This window comes from Talpa occidentalis, unplaced genomic scaffold (genome assembly GCF_014898055.3).
Source record: "Talpa occidentalis isolate TD23 unplaced genomic scaffold, MPIMG_talOcc4v2.1 talOcc4.9, whole genome shotgun sequence".
NCBI lineage: Eukaryota > Metazoa > Chordata > Mammalia > Eulipotyphla > Talpidae > Talpa > Talpa occidentalis.
This window is the reverse complement of record NW_023605305.1, coordinates 114,515,012-114,537,502: the sequence shown is the minus strand read 5'-3', so window position 1 is coordinate 114,537,502 and position 22,491 is coordinate 114,515,012. Positions and strand designations below refer to the sequence as shown.

The 22,491-nt window shown below is 43.0% G+C and overlaps 1 protein-coding gene across 1 annotated transcript in view; it reads right to left on the bottom strand.

Annotated features, from left to right (window-relative positions):
• GPR89A (G protein-coupled receptor 89A) overlaps positions 1–13,317 on the bottom strand; it is a 34,479-nt gene extending 21,162 nt beyond the window's left edge. Inside the window, 6 exon segments of the mRNA XM_037501340.2 lie at positions 1,228–1,303; positions 1,305–1,330; positions 1,747–1,853; positions 5,702–5,805; positions 6,473–6,532; positions 13,198–13,317. Coding sequence (XP_037357237.1) covers positions 1,228–1,303; positions 1,305–1,330; positions 1,747–1,853; positions 5,702–5,805; positions 6,473–6,532; positions 13,198–13,239 — 415 coding nt within the window. The 5' untranslated portion in view covers positions 13,240–13,317.
• Between the last annotated feature and the right edge of the window lie 9,174 nt (positions 13,318–22,491).

Genomic DNA, 22,491 nt, shown 5'->3' with positions numbered 1-22,491 from the left:
TTTCAAGGGCAAAAGGCAACACCACTGACATCACCAAGATGATTGGCTCACACTAGCCAAATTTTTATATATAGTGATATATAGCATGTACTCCATAGTACATTAAATATGTCAACATATAATTCCATAGATGTAGATTTTCTATAATACATGAAAGTTTACTAATTTTCTCCCTAGCCCATATGCTTCCAGAATTGTCTGTATTATTGGGTGATGCTAATAGTAAAATAACAACAATAACTATAAATAACACTTCATTTATCCAAGGAAGTGTGAACTCCAGCAAGGCAACATACTTTTAGCAAAAGCTTTGGCAAAAATAATTGGGAAGTAAACTTGCTGGAAAAGTATAAGTAACTATTATAGTGCAATTATAGATCGATTTATAGTCTATTATAGATAGATTCATGTATTTATTTCTGAAATAGAAGAACTTATTAGCTGAGGGATTTTTGGTTATTATTTTCAGCACAGAATTTAGGGTTCTGTCCATGACCTATTTTTGTACTTAAACTTTTTGTGTGAGAAGAGATACTGATTCCTAGAAAATTTTTCTTTATTTACTACTCTTCCCCAAAATATATGCCCTTGATAAAGACAATCTCTATTATCACTTGACTAGAGGACATTTACCTTTTGGGTCAGAGAACCCTTTGGGAATCTGATAAAAGTTACGGGTACCTCATGTCTAGCTGCACCTACAAGTAGCTCCCCACAAGTCTGCACATAACACCAGGAAATTTAACCTACAGACACCTTCCTCTAGCCCTCACACTCAGAGTTTATTCACTAACCTAAGACCAAAACTCTTGTTTTACAATGACAGAATTCTGACACTACGGTGGGGAGAGGTCGGGGGCGGGGGGGGGGGGGAGCGGAGATCGGGGCGGGGAGAGGAAGGACTAGAGTCAAAATAAGGGGGGGGGGGTGCAATTGTATGGGGACTATAACCATAATGAAAATGCATACATTGTGCAAAGATGAAAAGTGATGTAAGAATTATATAAAATAAAATATTAAAAAGAAATAAAATGATGGAAGTCTGTTCCAACACTGGCATTTGACATCTCCTATGATGATGAAGAGAAAATTTGTTTCAAAACCAGACTTTTTTTTTCAGAGAAATCACTTACTACATTTCCCACAATCAGAAGTTTAAAGGAACAATTTTTTTCAAAACCAGAAAATTATAAACAGTCCTTTCCTCCTTACTACACATATACTTACCATGTTTAGGGCTGAGAATGGGAAATGGATCTCCTAGTTTCCAGAAGAAATACATAAAGGTCAGCCACAAGAGACAGGGAAAACAGCAGCCGCTGTTTCCGCACTAAGGAAGGAGAGAAGAGCGCAATCAGCTCAGGGCGTGTGTCAAGAGCTTGCTTTACTTACAGGCCGGGTATCACGATAATTACCATTTGGCTGGCTTGCTCGTTTGGGAATCGAGTGATGGAACAATACAATTTCAGAAACAGCATCCTTACCATACTGTAAATAAACTATAATCTGGCTGAGATTACGATGTGGGTTGAGTTCAGGGAGACATTAGAGCAGACACAGAAATAAAGCCAGGGCCGGACAAGCAGCCTAACCATCCATTCCACATCTACTTCATGCTCATCTCTAGGGTGTTCCTTGCCCCCCGGCAGCTACTGAAAATAATGGAGACAGGAAGCTCCCAATCATCTCCATCTCTGCGAATACGCCTCTCCACCCATGCACCGACATGGAGGATAAAATACTCACAGAGCTGGATGTTGCTCACGATGAAATAGCCGATGTAAAAAGGCACCATGAAAACGAGGATGAGCAGAATCACACACAGGTTCATTTTCCAATGAAAATAACGGGAGCTGAAACACAAGGCCCAGACCATCACTGGGAGGCAAGGAAGGTGGCACTTTTCAGTATCTTTCGCCTTCTCCAGCGTTCTTTGCTTTTTCATTATTAAGTTGTAACAGTTCTTCATCTATTCTAGACAGAGCCCCTTATCAGATACGTGATTTACAAAAATCATCTCCCATTCTTGAGATAGCTGTTCACTTTCCTGATGGTGTCCTTTGTATTTACTGACTTTTTGAACTTAGGCCTTGTTTCAAAAGAGGTTAAGTGGCTTATAAAGATTAAAAAATATAGGATGACGAAACAAAACATAAGGAGATATAAATGAAAGGAAAAGCAATGGTGAACAGTTGAACTATCGGCCCAGGTCTCGTGGCTGTTATGAAAATACACACCAAGCACACGATTCCATAGAGATCTAGAAACTTTCTATGGGTGGGGTGGGGACCATAAATCTAAGTTTTTAAAACATTTTTAGTTTTCTAATGGTTGACATGAAATAGAAAATGTCATATTTAAGTTGATGTACTGCTTTCTGAGAAATTCTATGAATGCGCTACTACTCTACAATCTATCATTTTCTTCATTAAACTAGTTAGAGTAGATTTGGTTTTCTGTTATAAGGAACCAGATAGATACAGCAGGATAGTGTAATGAATAGATATGATCAGCCAGATAAATCACAGTGTCCGTAAGAAAAACAAACTGAGTGCTTAAAGGGAGCATAATTACTACTGCTTTATTACTGCTGAATTATTACCAAGATCATAATGAAATTTCTCCAAAGATTTCATAAAGCAGAAAATGTGGGGGCAACTAACATGTCCTCCACCACATCCTTTCTAGAGAAATATCAGTGGGTTTTTGGGGGCCGTTTCTTGCTCTTTCTCCCTCAGTACATATGGCAGGAAAACAAAAAGCTCTTCAGGAAATGCTGCCCTACAGGGAGCCAATACCATTAAGTCTAGATATACTGACAGCTTTTGCTCATCTGGATTAGCCCAGTTAGGAGCAACTAGAGAAACAAATGAGTTACATCCTCCAGGCAATCATGATTTCAGCTAAACTGTGAAAGATCCTGGGAGGCAGCGCGTTTGAAATGACAAGTGCAATCCAGGTTGCCAATTAAAAGTGAACCATGTATTTTCACTGTCTTTTTAAGCTGACAGTAAAGTAACATTCTCTTGAGAAAATTAAGAACCCTTACAAGATTACATGTTTGAATAAAAGGCCATACTACATCTGCTCAGTGGTGAGTCGAAAGAATACTGTTCATCAAGGGCAAGGCTCTCCTTTGAAAACTATTCTGAATGCAGGGCTATTGCCAGCCACTGCTGCCTGAGTTTGAACCCAGCCAGGAGCTGACCCACAAGGCATAACAGACCTCTTCTGTCTCACCCACTGAGCCCACTGCTCCTCTCAGCAGTGTATTTCAGTAGATCTGCCTGTTCCGTTCCCCACTTTGTCTCTGGTGAATCCTTTCACCTCCCCCCACCCCAACGCCTCTGGCCTACACCCTAGTTCTTGTATGCATAAATAAATTTAATATCTTTTTTTTTAAAGAAAATTATTCTGAACGTAGTCAATGCAGATAGATGGTCAAGGCTCATATTTCTGTTATACAGTAGGGCCAAAAGTATGAAAAATATAGATATAATTAAAGACATATCTCAGCCTATACAGACTGAATTCCCCATAAAGCGCCCAAAGAACCAGACTTTAGCAATGTGACATCCTATACCATTTAATATAAACTGTTTAAGGAACATCCATCAAAGTAGCTGAGTGATGTGCCTTACTATGTGGGATTATTAGTTATAAAGAAGTTAAAAGTTGGAGGATATCATCTACCAAAACCAGTAACTTCGGTTTTAGAAGATATGGGCGGCAGTTTCTTCTATCACTGCTTAGATCAGCAGCCAGCAAACTACGGCCTGCAAGCCACCTGATTTTATACATCAAGTTTTATTGGGATACAGTACCTAGGGGTGCTTTTGCCCAACAAGAAGAGCTGAGAGAAAGAATACGGCCCACAGAGCCTACAAAATTTACTATTTGGCCCTTTATAACAAAAAGTCTGCTGACCTCTGCTTAGATAACAGTGAAACTTACGGGTTGTGAAATAAAATAAAATAGTTGCCGAAATAACTACTAGGCAAAATAACACTTGCCTATTCTTGATCTTGCCCATCCCAGACTGGGCAGGTTCACTGTTGACTTGGGCAGATGGAAAGAAAATTTTGAGTCTTTGGTATCTCTAACGTCCCTTCAATGCTGAATCAGCAGACTGGACTCACAGGCAGGCCAGCAGGCAGGGGGGCAGCAACTGAGCCCCCCTGATCTCCGGGGTCCCTCTCTGTCCTCTCTTCTCTCTCTCCCCTCTCAATCTTCTCTTTCTCTCTCCTGTAGTTCTGGCTTCTTGGCCCAGGTGTCTGTATTTATATATGCACAGGCCCCATGCTCGCTGGCTTTTTGGCCCGGAGTCGCAATCACAGGTGAGCAAGCCCCGTGCGTATGCTCCCAAGCGCCCTGCCTCCCACAGCATGATACCACATGTAGGTAATGCAACCTGGGAGGAAAGCAAGGCCACAGGCAGCTGTATAGACTAGCAATGGGAAGGTGGGAAAGAGTCTGAGTTACTTCATTTTCCTTACAGATCTGTATCCAGCTCAGCCCCAAAAAGTGGATAGATAAATAACAAGCTTAAAAGCAGAGAGGCAGAACATATCCATTTTAATATACTATAATTTCTTTTTTTTTTTTTTTTTTAAGATTTATTTATTTATTTATACAAGCACTGGGTACAGTCAGAAGCACGGGAGGGTGAGAGAATTCACCAGAGCCAGAGCGGGGAACAGAACAGGCAGACTGACGAAGAAATACACTGCTGAGGGGAGCAGCGGGCGGCAGGAGAGGTCTGCGCACCATGTGGGACCCTCCTCCGGGGGCCGGGGAGCAGCTGGGGATCGAACCGGCACTGCAGAGGCTGCGGGCAGCTTCGCAACCCAGCGCTCAACCGCTGCGCCACCAGGGAGGCCCTATACTATAATTTCTTAATTTATCTATCAAGAAATCACAATTATCAACTCCGATTATTAAAAAAGATATTGGAGAATACAGTCTCTATAAATTCCAAATGTTTGGGGGTCTATATGAGTTATACAGCTTAGCTCAGCACTGACTCCTGATTAAGAGTCAAACTCCAAATTCATATACTTCATTTATATTCATATCGCTTTGTTCTTAAAAGTTTTTCTACGTAGTCATAAAAAAAGGTACTTAAGTTTAATAGAATAACAGAAGTACTCGACACATAAACATTGGCCTAAAAAACCTTAAGCTCAAGTCTAACAGGCAAGAAATATATTAGTCTGTTTAATGAGCTAACAAAAAAATGCCTTAAAGAACACTCTGAGTTCAATCAGACTTGATCATCCCTGGGAAAGAAAAAAGGCCACTAAGAACTCATGTTCAGACTTCAGAAAATTCCTTAACTAGCTCTAAGGAATTCTGATTGCTCCAGATAGGTAATTTTTAATCAGCAGAACAATGTGAAGGGCCATTATTAGGAATCAGTCAGAGAGCAGCCGAGAAAAATAAAACTTCTAGGAGAGAAGTCTGGGACCAAGGCACTCAAGGTCTCATTCTCAATGAGTCCTTCCGAGCAAATGGTCAGCTATTTCCTCCTGCAATTTCACAATCTTTGTCAGACCAGTGACTAGAGACCTGATTTGTTGTGATTATTATAGTTGCAACTAACATTGGATTTTCTTAGCTATGGGATCCAGGTAGGTCTACCACTGTAAAGAGAGTAACATCCGTGGCTTGAAGAGGGGAGATAGTTAGCACCCTTACTCACCTGCTATTTAGCACGCCTAAGATTTCGAAGATGATGAGCTCAAACATGGTGCAGGAAAATGCAAAAGTCACAGAGAAGATCACCTGCACGACATACTGGCGCACCTGTTAAAAGCCAAATAGACTAAAAGTCATTTCCTCGTCTGAAATACTGAGCTCATAACTCCTGATTAAGGCCAGAGAACTTATTTTGAAGGAATTCTCTAGTCACTGGAAACAGGGCCATAACAGCAGAGCTAAAGAAAATCTCTAGAGTAAGGGGGCTCCAGAAACTAAACCAAAACTCCCTGGGGAGGGCTAACGGAGAACACCTTAGAAATTACCTCAAAGCAGTCTAACAAATGAGGGTTAATTATGAAATATTCAGTCTAGCTGGTGGAGTTTTCTAAATTCAAGGCTTAAGAATTTTGGTATTAATTTAGGATGTATGATTGGTAATTCACATTGACAGTCAGATACCCGGTTGAATAGGGATTTATGAGACATTAATTCTCTCCCGAAGACTATCTGCTATGGGTGTATTCACTGATATGAGTAAGGTGTGGCAGTTCTTATTCCAGGCTTCTGGGCTATAAATGACTTGCCTTTTTCTTTTTAAATTAACTCAGTCTAATCATATTCTCTAATTAAAGAATTATACAGTACTCATGGAAAAACTTCCTTATCTTTGACGTGAACGTGATCTTTCTTTAATGTAGGTATTTTTATTGCTCTATTTTAAAACAATCTAAATTCGGGTAGTGTGAGCATAACCTAAATGATGTTTTCTCACCTCATAGTCCTTAAACAGTTGGCGCATGAAGAAAAGCCACCCAAATCCAAAGAAAAGAATCTGGAAGAGAAAGAAGATAAAATGTTATGTACATATTGTTGTGAGAACTGCTTTACACAGACCATCTTATAGTAACATGCTAAAAAGACGGCGAGCTCACTTCAGAGATTACATTTTTGAGGACTTACTAAAGTGATGCAAGTAGATGCTGAAATGCTCTTCAAGTTTTAAAATTATTCACATTTTAGAATACTTCAAGTCGGACGAAAATTTAAGCTGCCTATTTTTCTTATAAAACACAGCTCATGAGATTAGAGAAGTTAGCCAATTAAAAATGTACCCGGTAACATGCTTCTTACAGATGACCGTATTTGCAAATATTTTTTAAAAAACCAACTTCATGGGAAAAGGCACAGTCAGGTTTGTTTCCACAGAGCAGTATTTGGCTCTGTGGAAGATGTATTTGAAGGAAACAACACTGCAGAAAGAGAAACATTATAGGTTATTGCAGCAGTCCAGCGAGAGACAGAACGGGATGAATTAAGATGCTACTGGCTGGAGAGGAGGCAACAGATTTGAGTCCTACTTAAAAGGCAAAAGCAGGAAGGAGAGGTGAAAAACGATGAGTCTGGAGCACAGGCTGATAAGACCACCCAAATTCTATAAGAATATTGGAAGGAAAAGTTTGGCAACGGGGGTGGGGAAGATGAGTTCACTTTTATTATTTTTTAATTTTAATTTTTTTAATATTTCAGAGAAAAGCCATTCAGGATTCATGCCATAGGTTTATTTAAAGAGACATTTAGTATGCTGAGTTTACGAGTTTGGCTTTTCAAAGAGACTGCATTTCTTAACACGATCCTCTCAGGGATGAACTAAAATGTCCTTATTTCTTAAGTAGCTGGTGTCTTGTTACAAAGTCAGGTGCAGCAAATTCAGAAGCAAAGCACACAGTCATGGTAATTTGGAACCGTTGCTTGTTTTCCACTGAAAATGGCAAATTCTTCCCTGGGCCCTCCTAGCAGTGGCTCCTCCCGACCATGGTCTCCGGATACTCATCCCCAGCGCAGCGCAATGGGAAGCTCTGGAAAAGATGCAGAGCCCGGAGCTTGAAAAAAGGTGGCACCGCTGGTACAGTCCTTTTCCCACGACCTTGCTGACCATGTTAAGGGCCAGAGGGCCATACGGTCAACATATCCAGCAAGTATTTGAATAAAAGATAAATTATGTAGACAAGCCTGAGATACACCTAAGAGATGAAGCCACCGGGAGTGGGATGTGCAGTAAGGAGCAATATGCCGAGGAGACAAGATGGTAAAATCGGAGGAAGAAAGCAGGAAGAAGACAGAAGTAATGGTGAGAGGTATAAGAGATACCAGGAGAGTGGGGTCCTAAAACCAAGGCGATAGTGTTTAAAGGAGTATTAAATGAAGCAGAGAGGGGCAATAAAACAAGGACCCAAAAATGTTCAGAAGATCCGGTAACTTGGAGGTCATGATGAACTTAAGGAAAAAAGTTTGCATGGTGCGATGGAGGCAGGAAGCCGGCTGTTGCGGGTTGTAGGTGAATGGGGTGGGGGTGGAAACACTAGCGACAATAAGCATGTTACTCTAGGGAGAGCAAGAACGATAGAGAACATTCCATAGTAGCCTAGAGAAGAATGAAGGGCCCAGGGAAAGCTGGGAGCCCAAGGGGAAGCAAGGAAAGTGGGACCCACGTGAGAGAAGGAAAGAACACCGAAGGGCGGAGGCCGCTGTCATTACCTGGTCTGATTACTAGTCCCCCACGGCTGAGCAGAGCATTCCCATGAAACCTTCCCAAGTCCAAACGGCATAAAGTGATGAAACATAATTTATGTGGGACAATTTTTGATGGCTCCCAGAGCCCCAAAATAACCTACCAAATCATACCAAAATAACACATGAAACCGAAAACAATGCCAGCACACAGTGAAAGCAGGAGCGAGCAGATGAACAACGTGTACAACGCGTTCCCAGGGCAGGAGCGGCAGCCGGCTCTCGGTGCCGCTGTTTCGGAGCTGCTGCTGAGCGCTGTTTTCTTTCTGTCCTTTGTCATAAAAGCAAAAATCTCCTTGGCTTTCTTTGTTAATGAAAACAGCTACTAATGTAGGTCTGTTGGGCAAACAGGCAGCAGGCAGGCAAGGTAGGGGTGCCAGGCAGGGGTGCCGGGCAGGGGTGCCGGGAGGTTCAGGAGGCAACTGAGCCTCCCAGGCCCGAGAATCTTAACCTGTTCCCTGGGCTCTCTCTGGCGTTCTCTCAAGTCGTCTTGGGCCTCCCTCTTCTGTAGTCACGCCGCTCGTCCCATGTAGCTGCCACAGCTGCTGCGTTTAGCCTGGCCTCCAGGGTCAGGTGTGCACACTTACACAGGCGCCCACGCTCCCAAACGCCTTCTGACCAACACGATGGAGGCCGCAGGTGAGAGCCATAGAGGCTAGTGGCGTAACAAGCATGATTAATTTATTTACCCTACAAGGCCTTTTGTAAAAAGTGACGTAAAACAAACTTTTAAAAAGCAGGGAGTACATGAATTGACCATTTGCTATGCTCCAGGCACTCTGAGTATTTAGCGTTGTAATCTCATTAAATCATAAAACTCTGATGTGTTACGTTTGATTCTCATTTCACAGAAAGTTGAAGCTTACGGAGTTAATCCACTGATAGTGTCAGAATTAGGATTCAGGCTGAGGCCTGTAAGCCTGATCCCAAAGCTTGTGTTTTTAATCACAAAAAGCTGCTCCACAGCCAAGTGCACAGGCAGAGAGGATGGCCTTAAACAGGAGCAGGGCACTTTTTCTGACACCAGATGCTTGTAGATAGAGATATATATAACTAATCTAAGTAATCTTCTACCTGCCTATGTGTAGAAAGGAGGAAATCACACCTTTTGGCTTCAATTTTGTTGAAAAATAGGCGGCAAAGTCATCTGCTGAGAGGAAGAAAAGTGATGATGGAAAAAGGGCTCTGAGGAAAGTGAAGGATTATGAGGGGAATGGAGCAAATCAAGGTCAAGAAAATGAACCGTGCAGCAAGCTGAGGGTGTCCACAAACGCCGAGCGCCACAATCTGCATGCTCATGAGATTTTCCACAGTAGCCTTCTGAGCCTGAATTAGTAGTAGACAAACTCTAGCAGTGACCCAAGTGTGGCCCTTTGTATGTAGGTAAAGAAACAAGAGGGTATGAGTGTGGACTAGAAACCCAGACTAAAGAGGAGAGGAATGGAACAAACAGAAGAGGAGAAAATACACTGAGGGCATCCACGAGATCCTTGGGTTATTCTAAATAATCACTAGTAGAGACATTTAAATCCAGAGTTTAGAGATCATGTTGATATGACTTACGAAGTCATGACTGAAGTTGGGCATTTAGAATGGGATTGGTGGACATGGATGATAAAAAACAGAATAACAAATATCACCAGGATCACCCTGAAATGGGACTTCAGACAAGAAAAGGAAATAATTAAGAGTGAAGTCTATATGAGGGGTTCAGAAGGGAGAGAAAAAGAAAAGAGAGAGAAATATCTTTAATATTTCATTGTGGACTCCTTCCATATTGACAAAAAGTTTAAGCAGATACATGAATGTGAAAAACAGTAACTGGAGAATTCATTACATCCAAGATTAACATGAATTCTAGTGAAATCACAGAGCTTTCAAAAGCATATAGAAGGAAAAAACATTTTTAAATATTTTATAAATAAAAAATGGAAAGTGCTCATCTTATTTTAACAAGGGAATTAATATCTTTTAAAATTATGCAGAGCAGAATCTTAACCTTGGAACTTACGTGCACTTTGGAACTGATAAATCTTTTGCCTGTACAGAAAGCTCAAAACATGAGTTAGATAACAGCTGCTTTTAGAAAAATGACTCCTCAATTGAAAATTAACTACAGATTTGGCGGGGGGGAGTCTCTGCAGAAATTAGTACAGAACTGATGGGAAAATACCCCTTTTGTGGATCATTTTAGCTTTTTATTCACTTAAATGCTTCTTAGTGACTAATATGTACTGGGCACTAGGGATAGAATGGCGAATATGGGAGCAGACATTCTCAAGGAGTTGATAACCTCTGGAGGAGATAAGTTATTACAAAACAATGTGATAGGGCTATTATTAGGGAAGTGAGCAAAGGGCATTAAGAAAGCATGTATAGGGACATCGAGTTCAGTCTGGGGAGGCCCCGTGGGTATCCACGCTAAGATCTGAAGACTGAATAGGAATTTGCCAGGAGAAAGAAGTGGAGGAGGATGGGAAAAAGACACGGAAGAGAGAAGTGACTGTGTGTCAATCTAGAGGCATAACAGCATGGCCAGGTTAAGGAGTTAGAAGAAATTTAGTAAAGCTGAGCATAAAGTGGAGTGAGGAAATGGTGAGAGCCACTGCTGAAGAAGACCGAGCCAGGGAGTCAATAGAGGACCCCAGAAATCACAAATCTGCACGTCAAGATGTTGCCTGGGGCTGACCCATTTCAATATATAACCTCTGATTCTGATTTCATTTCAAACAAATATTTCAATTCATAAACACAGGGAAAAGGAGGGGCGGTGTTGTTTCCAAGGAAACCACGCTACACTGGAGGGTACTTTTTTAATTAAATGCTTACCAGGCCTCTACTATGTGTCAGTAACTGGTCTGGATGCTGGGGAGGACAGCAAGGAACAAGAAAGAAAATATCCTGGATTTCAGGGAGTACACAGCTAACAAACCCCCAAACACCAGTGACAGATGCTGAAAATAAAATAAAATAGGAAAATGAGGTAGAAGATGGCTGGAATGGGGGCTATTTTGACTGGGGAGTAGGGTGTTAGGCAAAGTTTTCCTGACATTTTTACTGGTAACTAAATGATGATAAAGTAGCCACAAAAAGTCTGGACAGAACATTCCATACACAGGATTCTTTGGGTCTTCGTTCTCCATTTTTTTTAAAGATTTATTTTTATTTATTTATGCATATAAGAACTAGGGCGTAGGCCAGAGGTGCGGAGAGTGAGAGGATCCATCAGAGACAGTGGGGAGCAGTCTTGGTTCTCCATTTGTAAAGAGAAGGTTTTGAGAATGACATTAATACTGCATGTAAATTCAGGCGTGGGAATTAAAATGTTATTTGACTGTAAGGCATAAAAGATTAGAAAGTCGTTTTCTTGGTTCAACTTATCAATCAATTTTATCCATGTTAAAAATCTTAGTGCAGTGACAATTTCCTCACTGGCATTCTTATTTTTCTTTTGAATGAGTGGAAAAAAAGTTACTTAAATAATATTATTTTTGTTGCGCTTTCTTAAATAGTATAATTTTTCTTGAGTCTTAGAAAAGTTTTAAGCAAGGTAACTAATTACATGCCCAGATTCTGTACATCAATATTTTTGAATATTAAGCAGCCAATACAAACTACAAATTATGAAAGCTGTGCAAAGGACAGTAAATAAACACAACTGAAAAAATTATTAGAGTGTTGTTTGATATTTTTAAAAGTTATAATAAAAATTTTTTGAGAGACAAGCACAATGAATGCTCTGTTCTAAAGACAGAAGCCAAAGGAGGAAGCAAAATGAAAATTGGATCAGAAAGCAAAGATTTAGTTTATTTTTTAAAAAAAAATTTAATGCTTTGTTCATTTTCTTGTTATAAAGACTTGCTGATTCTGAAATGGGATTAATTATATTTTGGTATGGTGACTTAATGTCTCTTAAAAGACTGGGGAACAGGCCCTCGATAAGCGTGAGTGCCAGAGTGGAACACAGACCAAGCCTCATGGAGAATGAAGTCCCGAGTTAACCAGCCACTACTTACACTTAAGTGTCTTCTGCAGATTTAGTTCACTTTAGACCCCCTAAAAGGGGGAGGAAGAGGGAGGGCTCAATATTAAGTATTCTGAGCTGCTACTGATATTAACAGCCGTCCAGCTAATATTTATGGCATGCTTGCACCTGGAGGGGGGATCCAGCTATGAACAAGACAGGATCTCATCTCGAAAAATAAATTCATAAATACCTAAGTGATATCAGTGCAATGAGGAACGCTAGGAAGATAACAGAGGAACTCAACAAATGACGTGGCAAAGTGGGAGGCTCCCTGGACGACGCTTCCTAAAGCCGGGACGGTCGGCGTCTGCTGCATGCTCTGTGCTCAGTTTTACCCGACGGTTGACACAGACCTGCTGACTGCACGAATGAATGAAGGCGGTCAAGTAGGAAGAAAGGAAGGCTCGGAGCGCACGGGCAGCAAACAGAGGGATAAGACCGAGGTGTGAGTGCACAAATGAAACTCAGATTTTGAAGATCTCTGAAGTGACAGCGACAAATGCCTCCGCACCCGGATTCAGGCTTTGACAACCGGACGCGCAGCCCTCACGTGCCCCCAGGAGCCAGTACCCATTGGCGCAGCGTGCACGGGGCGCGCGGACCCGCCCTTCCCGGAGCGCCGGGTCCGCGGGGCGCAGTCCAGGAGGCCGGGGTGCTCCCGGCGCCGGCTCGGGGCGCTGAGGCCCCGGTCCTTCCCGAGGGGGACGCGGCTGCTAGGGTGGCGGCCGGGTGGGGCCGGGGCCCGCAGGAGAGGGCGCGCGCCCCGGGCGCAGCGAGCCCGCCGCCTCGGATCTCGGCTGTGGACCGGCGGGCGCAGGCCGCGGGGCGAGCTCCCCGCCCAGCCCCGAAGGGCGGCTGGAGAGCCGGAGGCGGGCAGGGCCGGGGCCGGATGCTGCGCTCACCTGGGAGGTGATCATGATGCTGGAGTCGATCAGGAAACTCATTGGGAAGTGGAAGGAGGGCGCGCGCCTCCGCGGCCCGCACTAGCGCGCTCGGGCACCGGCCCGCTCCAGCAGGCGGCCTTCGCCCGGGGCCGCCGCCGGGACTGGCGCCCGCCCGCCACGCCATCAAGCTGCGCCCCCGCCAGCCAATCAGCGGCCGCGCCAGTCTTCCCACCCGGACCGAGAGTGGGCGGGGCGCCGGGGAGGGGGCGGGGCCGGGCGTTCTGGGGGCGGGGCTTTGTGGGCCTCCCACGCTAGAGCGGCGAAATAAACAAACCCAAAGCTGATGCAAGGTGGCGCTTGCTTTTACAAGGCTGCAGGAGGTGGGGCGTGAGCTCACATTTAAAGTGGTATTCCCTTCTGTCGCTATAATGAAATAGAGCCTAAGTCAGGCATTAGGTTCTAAATGTTACACCTTTTATCTGATGCCACAAACTGCGCAACTACAGGTGAGGAATGGTTTGGATAGGCAGGTGAGATTTTAACAAATGGAACTAACAAGTACATTTCCGCTGTGATTAAAAAAGGGCACCATTTATAACAAGAGTGATAATCTCATTGTACTCTGTACCCATCAGACCATATATGGAGTATGACACAAAAAACTTGTTTTTCTTTTTTTTCAGGTAACATTGGTTTACAACACTATATGATTTAAGAGCACAGGTTCACACCTCTTCAGAGGAATGTTTCCACACCACTTCCACCACCAAACCACCCATCATCCTCCTCCATAGGCCATAGAGCCACCTTGGAGCGTGCTCAGATGTGAGTCAACAGTTGAGGAACAAAGAAATTGAAAAAGGAAGACTCAGCTGTCTTCCTGTAAATGAGTGTCTCTGGTGAATCCTCTCAACCCCTGTACCTCTGGTCTACACCCCAGCTCTTCTATGCAAAAATAAATAAAATCTTAAAAAAAAAAAGAATTGGTAGAATTCATATGGTCCCAAGGGCTATTTATAGGATAAGGGACTGGAAATTAAATGAAGATAGACTTAGTTGAAAGGGGTGACTGTTACTGCTTCAGTATACATTTTATATTAAGGATTTCTGACAAATATGGGTAAAGCATTTTCCCTTTCCTTTCATGTCCAAGTTAGTGAATTTTGTTTTTTAAAACCCCACTCATTTCTTTTAGTAATCACATAGTGTTTCTTGGGTATCGGTTCACTTCATTCATCTTGTGACAGAAGGGCAGAATCTATTGCCCTTGATAATCTATGAGAAATTGTGACATGGAAGAGTTTAGTGACATCCTGGGGTCCAATCAAAAAGGGACAGTCACTCATCTGGCTTGAACTTCAGTGCACTTCTTAAAAAGTTTTTATAGAAGTAACATTGGTTTATAACATTCTATAGGTTTGAGGTGTCTAGCTTTATAAATCAACATGTGTCTACTACTCTATGTACACTCATAAAACTCTGGTGTCCGTCCTTCACCATATAATCGACCCCCTTTACCTGAGTGAGCCCCAACTCCTTCCCCCCTTCCCATGTGGTAACCACTATTTTGTTTTTATAGTTAAGATGTTGTTTTGGTTTTATTTGTTCATTAGTTTTGTTTCTTTGAACTTCAGTGTTCTTCATGGGAAAATCTGAGTCATTCTGACCTGGGTCGGATGCTTCACCTGTGTTGCAAGTGACAGTCATGTTGAAAGCAGATAAGCCTGTTTATCATGCTCAGAATGCTAGGACTAGGAGCTGGGAAGAAAACTTTCTAACTAAACTTTGAGTAACTGTCCCTCCTAGTCACAGATCTCCCCTGCTGAAGGTGCTGTACCTGCTGTTAGGCAATTAGCCCTTTTCCTTGGGAGAGGGCTGCGCTCTTGATATCCTGCTGCCGATGCTTCTTTTTATTGGTAGGTCCATGTACCCTGAGGGTTTAATCTAACAAGGAAAGGATTTGGAGACAGATTTAAAGTTGAACCTAATGGAGCCCAGGGGGCTATTATCCTCAGTCAGCCACAATTATTCGCCTCAACACAGAAACTGGGGGGCCAGCTCTACAGAATGAGCCTCCGCAGACATCATTGCCTCTCAATGGAAACTGGAAGCAGTGGTGTGGCAGCTTCAGATGGGGCATTAAGGGACCTTTTCCAGAGAATGAAAGCATTTGCCAATCTGTTTCTAGTTATTTCTCAAGGTTAAAGACCCTCAGGTTCCTACTAACACACAGGGTCAAGATTCTGTTCTGGGGTTTCGCTGAGAAAACTGATCTCCAGAGTGTCTACTCAACATGGAAAATTCTCACCCAGTAACTGGAAGGCAGGTTGGGAGTTTCAGATGGAAACTGCCTACCTGCCCCTCTCCCTACTCTCCCTGGTGCTGGAGGGGTCTCTCAGGAAGTGGCCTCACTCAGCAGGCTCTGGGCCTGACAGCCAGCTCATTAATCCTATGACATCCCTGGGGTGGGTTGGTGGCAAATGCCAACCTTAATTTGTAGACAGAAAACTGAGGTGCAGAGAGGTTAAGAAATAGCAATAATATAGCTACTAAACGGCAGAACTAGAAAAAAAAAGTCCCCAGGCCCCTGCTGTCTGTGTCTGTTCCTTCCAAAACAGGCTTCCTTTTTTTGTTGGAAGACTAACGGAAAATGGCGACTTCTATGGGGGCAGGGTAGGTACAGATATCAAAGGAAGATGCTGCTTAAGTCCTAGTTGAGATAGATATCTTATTCTGACAATGATTGCATTATTTTTAGGTTCTTCTTATATTAGCTTGTATCTTCTTAAAATGGCTCTTCTGCAGCAAATCTGTAGGAGCAGCAGTTGAAGTCACCAGGCCAGTGATGTTTGTCTGATTCTCAGGTCCGGGAATTTGCTGCCTTTCTCACCATCCAGGACTCAATGAACAGCACTGACAGTACGGGGAAGAAGATTCATGCAGTAGCCAGAACATCGTGTGAGTCCAAGATACATATATGTCTTCTTTTTAGCTGTTGCCTGATACATTCCTTTACTAAAGGTTTGTCATTTTTCATTAACTTAGGTGAAATGTTTGAGGCTTTCTCTTTTAAAATGTTAATTTCCCCTGGACTAATGAATAACAACCCTGTCTTAGACTGAATTTAATCCTTAGATCACTTGGCTTTAAAAATTGGGCACCAAGGAATGGAAATACCATCACCAGGGGCGGGGTGAGGGGGTAGGGGGGAGAGGTTTTGGAGGAAGCATTTACAACAAAAGTGTGCCTGGAACAAATATCTTAAATGGGAGGTGTAACTGAAGGTCAGCACAGGGATTTGCATATTTAGTTGGAGCTGATGGGGGGCAGAATGACGGCAGTTTTCTAGGAACCTTTTCTGTGCCCCTGATTGTCTTCTGCCCAGGTCCCTGCCATGTCCACTTGGTTTCGATCCCTGCCTTGACCTTGATGTGATAGCCATGAAGCATAGCTGTGGTTTATATAAACGATCTTGGTTGTCCCTTTTCCCTTTTGCTCTGGAAATCAACTCCAGGTAAAATTGCTCCCTGCATGAAACGTGTACTCGTACTGAGGGTTTCCCGACTGGACTCTGTGCTTGAAGAGTGTTGGTTCTGTAACACGTGGCTAATTTAACAGCTAAAATGGGTCAGTGAAAAAAACAACCGCCTTAAAGATGTAACTACCTGATGGCCCAGCAACATCACTGACCAGGGGAACAGGGGTGGGGCCAGAGGGGTCTGAGCAAAACTCATTTTCCTGTGCAAACCTGAGCTGCAAGCCGATAACCCCTGAAGGTCTGTGATCAAAACTTCCACCTCCACCTGGAACTGATGTCTGTCCAGCCTGCATGTCTCTAGAGTGGAGAGTGGCTGTGGCTTCTGGCACAAGGAGGAGTTTTTTTAGGAACCGGGAATTGGTAGGGGGAGAGGGTCTTCAACTTGGAGCCACAGTTCAGAATCTCAATATCACAAGTCTAATCATACTTCTGCTCGACGCTCCTCAAACTACAACTAAGTCTAGTGCAACCATCTCATATCCTTCCCGAAAAGTTTGAAAACATCACAGTCAGGTCACAGTCAGGGTGCAGAACTGGGAAAATCTGGCCCAACAGTTCAATCTGACATTCAAGTTAAAACAATGTGTGATGGATTCTGTGAGGTCACCTCTGGTTTTAATGCGTTGTTGTTAATGTCTTACCCCTTTTGAGTGGCAGGTAGTAGCCCTCGGGGACTAGGGGGCAGGGCAGAAGGTGACGAGTGCTACTGGAAACGAAAAACCACGGCCTAAAGCGGATTGGGAGGGTCAGCACCGGGAGGCAGGAGACACGTACACCCCACTGGGAACTGGCAGGTGAAGGTGAGCGCGGCCAAGGCCCCTCCCGATAAGGAGGCCAGAGGGGCCGAAAGAGAGCGGCCGGGACGAAAGCTGAGGAGAGATGGAATTTATGTTTCTTGATTATTTATTTACCTATGGTTTGTTCACCCGCAGGTCTTTAAACCCGACACGAAGAAACGAGAGTGCTGTAACCAGCGCCCAACACGCCCTCTGCCCTCCCCTCCTGCCCTGGACATTCCCTAGCGCCCTTGGCCGTCTGTGGGCCTCGCCTTGGGGTCCCGCCCCGCATCTGGCTTCGGGGCTGGGCCGCCATCTTGCTGGCCGCCATCTTGAGCAGGAAGTGGTTCCCACCAGGCTGCGGAGTCGACATCCCTCCAGCCTCACCTGACCTTGCACAAGCGACTTTCCTTGTTTTCGCCTCAGTTTTCTCTTGTGAGAAACCGGGACCGTCGCTGTGATCGCGAAGGGTTGAGGACTATTGGAAAGAGATCAAGGTTTCCTTGCTCCACCCGCATAAGGATCAATACTTGCTGCTTTTAGTTTGAGCCACCTGGAGAGGGCCAAGGGATGAGCCAGGCTGTCTCTGGCCTCCTCCCTGGCCAATTTGGTTACGAGCCAGAGCTGCCTCTGCAGCGCAGCCATTAGGCTGAGGTTCAAGGGCTCGCGGCTCTGAGGGGCATGGGAAGGGCTTGGGGGGTGGGGACACTCACACTCTGGCACGGGTCGGCCATACACACGGCTGTCGGGACAGGGTCAGGCTCTCTATTCAACAGAGCAGCTCACCCGTGAGAGCAGAGCCTGCCAGTTCATTGCCAGAGCACCACCCTCAGCCAGGGCTTCTCAGCTGACATTTCTCTCTCCCGACCTGCTTAGGCAGAGGGGCGCCCTGTCCTTGTGCTGAGCACCCAGCAGGCAGGACCAGGCCCGGCCTTGCCTGGCCCCTCCCCACACCCGGGCTCCTGCTAAAGGTCTTGGGGTCTCCTCTGTTGCCGGTCACTTTGGAGAGAGGACAGACAGCAGAAGCTGAGCATTGGCAAGGTGCAAGATGAGGGAGTGTCCTGGGAGGTGCAGAGAGAACATTCCAGAAGAGGGCTAGGGAAAGAGGCCGTTGCAGGCCCCAATTCACTGGGTTGGGAGCTGCTACTGATGTACGGTCAGTGGGTCTCAAATTGTGCCACCCCACCTCCCAGGCTAGTAGCATTAGCTGGGAACTTTATAGGAATGCAGATTTTCAAGTGAAGACCTGCAAATGAGAAATTCTGGTTATGGAGACCAGCAAACTGCCTCTTTAAAATGGAAGTTGGGTTTTTTTTTTTTTCCAGTTTTATTGAGATAAAATTGACATATAGCACTATCTAAAGTGTACAGCCTAATTATTTGAGTTACATATGTTGTGAAATGATCATAAAAAGTTTTATTAACATCATTCATCTCTTAATAGACACACAACATGAAAGAGTTTTTTAGAACTCTTAGTATCTATTCTTTAATTTAAAAATATACTTTACAGTATATGTTAACTATAGTCATGTTGTACATTTTCGCTCTAATACTTTATCTTATAACTGGAAGTTTGTACCCTTTAATCACCTTCATCCAATCCTCCACCTCACCTTCCCACTCTGGCAATCACAAATCTGACCTGTTTTTCTGTGAGGTTTTTTTTTTTTTGATTCTATATACAAACAAGATTATATGGAATTTGGTTTTTTCTGTCTGACCTATTTCACTTAGCATAATGTCTCAAGGTCCATCCATGTTGTTGCAAATGCAGAAATTCTTTTTCTTGGCTGGATAGTATTCCACCATATATGTATTTTTAAGTTAATTACAACTTCTGTATTCATTCATCTATCAATGGACAAAAGTGCCTTTTTATGTCTTGGCTGCTATAAATAATGCTGCTTTGACTATGGGGAGGAAGCATCATTATCTCTTCATTTTCTTTGGCTATATTCCAAGAAGTAAAATTTCTGGATCCTATGGTAGTGCTATTTTTAATTTTTGAGGTGCTTCACCAATTTACATACCCACCAGTAGTGCACAGGGCTCCCCTTCCTCCACATCCTTGCCAACATCTGCAAATCTTGTCTTTTTGAAGATGGACATTCTGACAGATATGAGGTGATATCTCACTTGATTTTGATTTGCATTTCCCTGATGATTGAGCACCTTTTCATGTACCTGCTGGCCATTTGTATATTATCTCTGGAAAACATCAATTTGGGTTCCATGACCCTGGTAAAAAGCCCTCCAGGTGATTATGATGCATGTTAAAATTTAGAGCCACTGCTCAGGGCACCCTTAGCTACTGGGATTGTTTATTTGTCCTTGGATGTTCAGAACTTCTGTATTTCAGCCCTCTCCCTCATGCCACTGCAATCGGTGATTCTGTGCCACCATGACAAAGCTCTATAAATATTCTTTTGGGTCCATTCAGAAAACAAACAACAAACAAACAGTAGTTGTGGCATTCCCTGCAGTCCTTACTATCATATTAGCTCATTCTAAATATGCAATATCATAAATCAGAAGAGTAGCAAAAGTTTTATATAAACATGCTGCATATATCACAATAGAGGGATAGGCACTATTTTTTTAAGGTTTATTTTTATTTATGCATACAAGAACGGGGGTGTAGGCCAGAGGTGCAGGGGGTTGAGAGCATTTACCAGAGACAGAGTGGGGAGCAAAACAGGTGGATCTACTGAGATACATTGCTGAGGGGAGCAATGGGGAGACAGGAGAGGTCTTCTGCACCATGTGGGTCAACTTCCTGGCCGGGATCGAACTCTGGCCACAGTGGCTGGCAATAGCTTGAGAGTGCTGAGTCTTTAACCTCTGCACCACCAGGGAGGCCGAATAGGCACCTTTTTATCCATTTTATCAAGACTCAGTGAGATTAAATAATTTGTTCATGTCACAAATATTTTCTAAGTAGGCTAATTCACTCTGCCCGTATCCATATATATTTTTAAAATTACAAATGTTTTGCACAAATACTTGCACATTAAAAAAATCAAACAACATAGGAACATATAGGTTAAATAATAAGACTCTCTCCTTACTCCCTTCTTTCTATCTCATCATCACTGTAACCATGTTTAATAGCTGGTGTGTTCTTCCAGAAATCTTTTCTATGCATATATGTATGTAAATATAAATATTAATGAGATCAATGCATTGTATATTATTGAATGACTTGCTTTTTTTCACTGAGTATATCTTGGCAATCTTTGCAGTACACCTAGATCAATCAACCTTGTCTTACTATGTCTGCAATAATATTCCATAATAAGGACAGCCTGTAATTTGTTGTCTGTTCTCCACTGAAGGACATTTAATTGCTTCCATTTTGTTTTTGCAATAACAGACTCTGAAAATAATAAACATCTGTATGTACTTAGTTTTGAACATGTAGGACTCTTTTGGAGGTTGTATTCCTAGAGGTAGAATTGACTGTTCAAATGATAAGTAAACTTGAAAAATTGAGGCATACTCTCAGACGGTACTGCCAACCTAGCTTTCCAGGGGCCTGACTACATGATACACTCGCTATCACTGGCCATTGTCTATCTTTACATTTTTTGACAATAGGATGGGCTGAAAATATCTTGCTGTTTTAATTTGCATTTTTCTGATTACTAGAGAGATGGAGAGAGTTATTATATGCTTTTTAGTCATATGCATTTCTTTTTCTCTGAATTGCCTGCTTTGTCGATTTTGGGGGCTTATTTGCTCTTGTTGATTTATAAGTCTCTGTCTCATATGTTGTACATTTTTCCCCCCAAACTATCATTTGTGACTTTGCTTTTAGTGTGCTTTTTAGTGCAGAGGATTTATATTTTTATTTATCAAATCTGTCCTTTAAAATGTGTGTTTTTTTAGCAACAACAAATGTTGGTGAGGATGTGGTGAAAAAGTCACTCTCCTACATTGCTGGTGGGAGTGCAAACTGGTCCAACCACTATGGAAAGCTGTCTGGAGGTTCCTCAGTCTACTAAAAATGGAGCTACCATATGACCTGGCAATTCCACTACTAGGGATCTACCCAAAGGACACAAAAACATTGATTCAAAAGAACACCTGTACACCTATGTTTATTGCAGCACTATTTACAATAGGTAAAACCTGGAAACAACCCAAATGCCCCAAAATAGATGACTGGATCAAGTAGATGTGGTGCATGTATACACAATGGAATATTATTCCGCAATCAAAAAAGATAAACTTATGCCATTTGCAGCAACATGGATGGAACTAGAAGGAATTATGCTCAGTGAAATAAGCCAGAAGGAAAAAGAAAAATATCGGGTGGTTTCACTTATAGCAGGAATATGGGAGAACCAAATAAGACATCAGTGCAAAAAAATAATAACAACACAAAACACAACAAAGCAAAAATGGACAATTATAAACCAGAGACATTCTGCAGGGGAGGAGGCCGGAGAGGGATCAGAGGGAGGAAGAGAGGCGCACAGGGCACTGAGGTGATGGTGCACGGGTGCATTGGGGAAGGAAACTCTATGGGGACTCCACCTGAGGGGGTGGGGGAAGCAATTAATGTTTAAAAATGAACAATGATGTAAAAAATTTAAAAAATTAATATAAAAAATGTATTTTTTTGACTTTGTGCCTGTCTTAGAAAGCCCTCTACATTTCATTGAAATTCAGGAAACCAATTAGAAACAAAATTTGCCACAATAGATACTGTTCAGTTCAGCTTTTGAGACTGGATTGTTGAAGAACTGAGTAGTCAGAGCAAGAAGTGCGGCTGGTCGCCTCATTTTTAGCTCCCCTTTTCTAATGGCCTTTTAGTTTGAATAATACAGGAGTTATATAAATTTTTTCATCCATCTTTATGTGTATGGCACAAAAAGATTTCATAGTCATCACCATTTTGAAGGGCTTATTTGGATTTTCCAATGAGAAAACCAAACCTGGCCTCATCTGTGTCCTTTTGCTTCTTGTAAGTATTTTGCTTTGTCTTGTTAA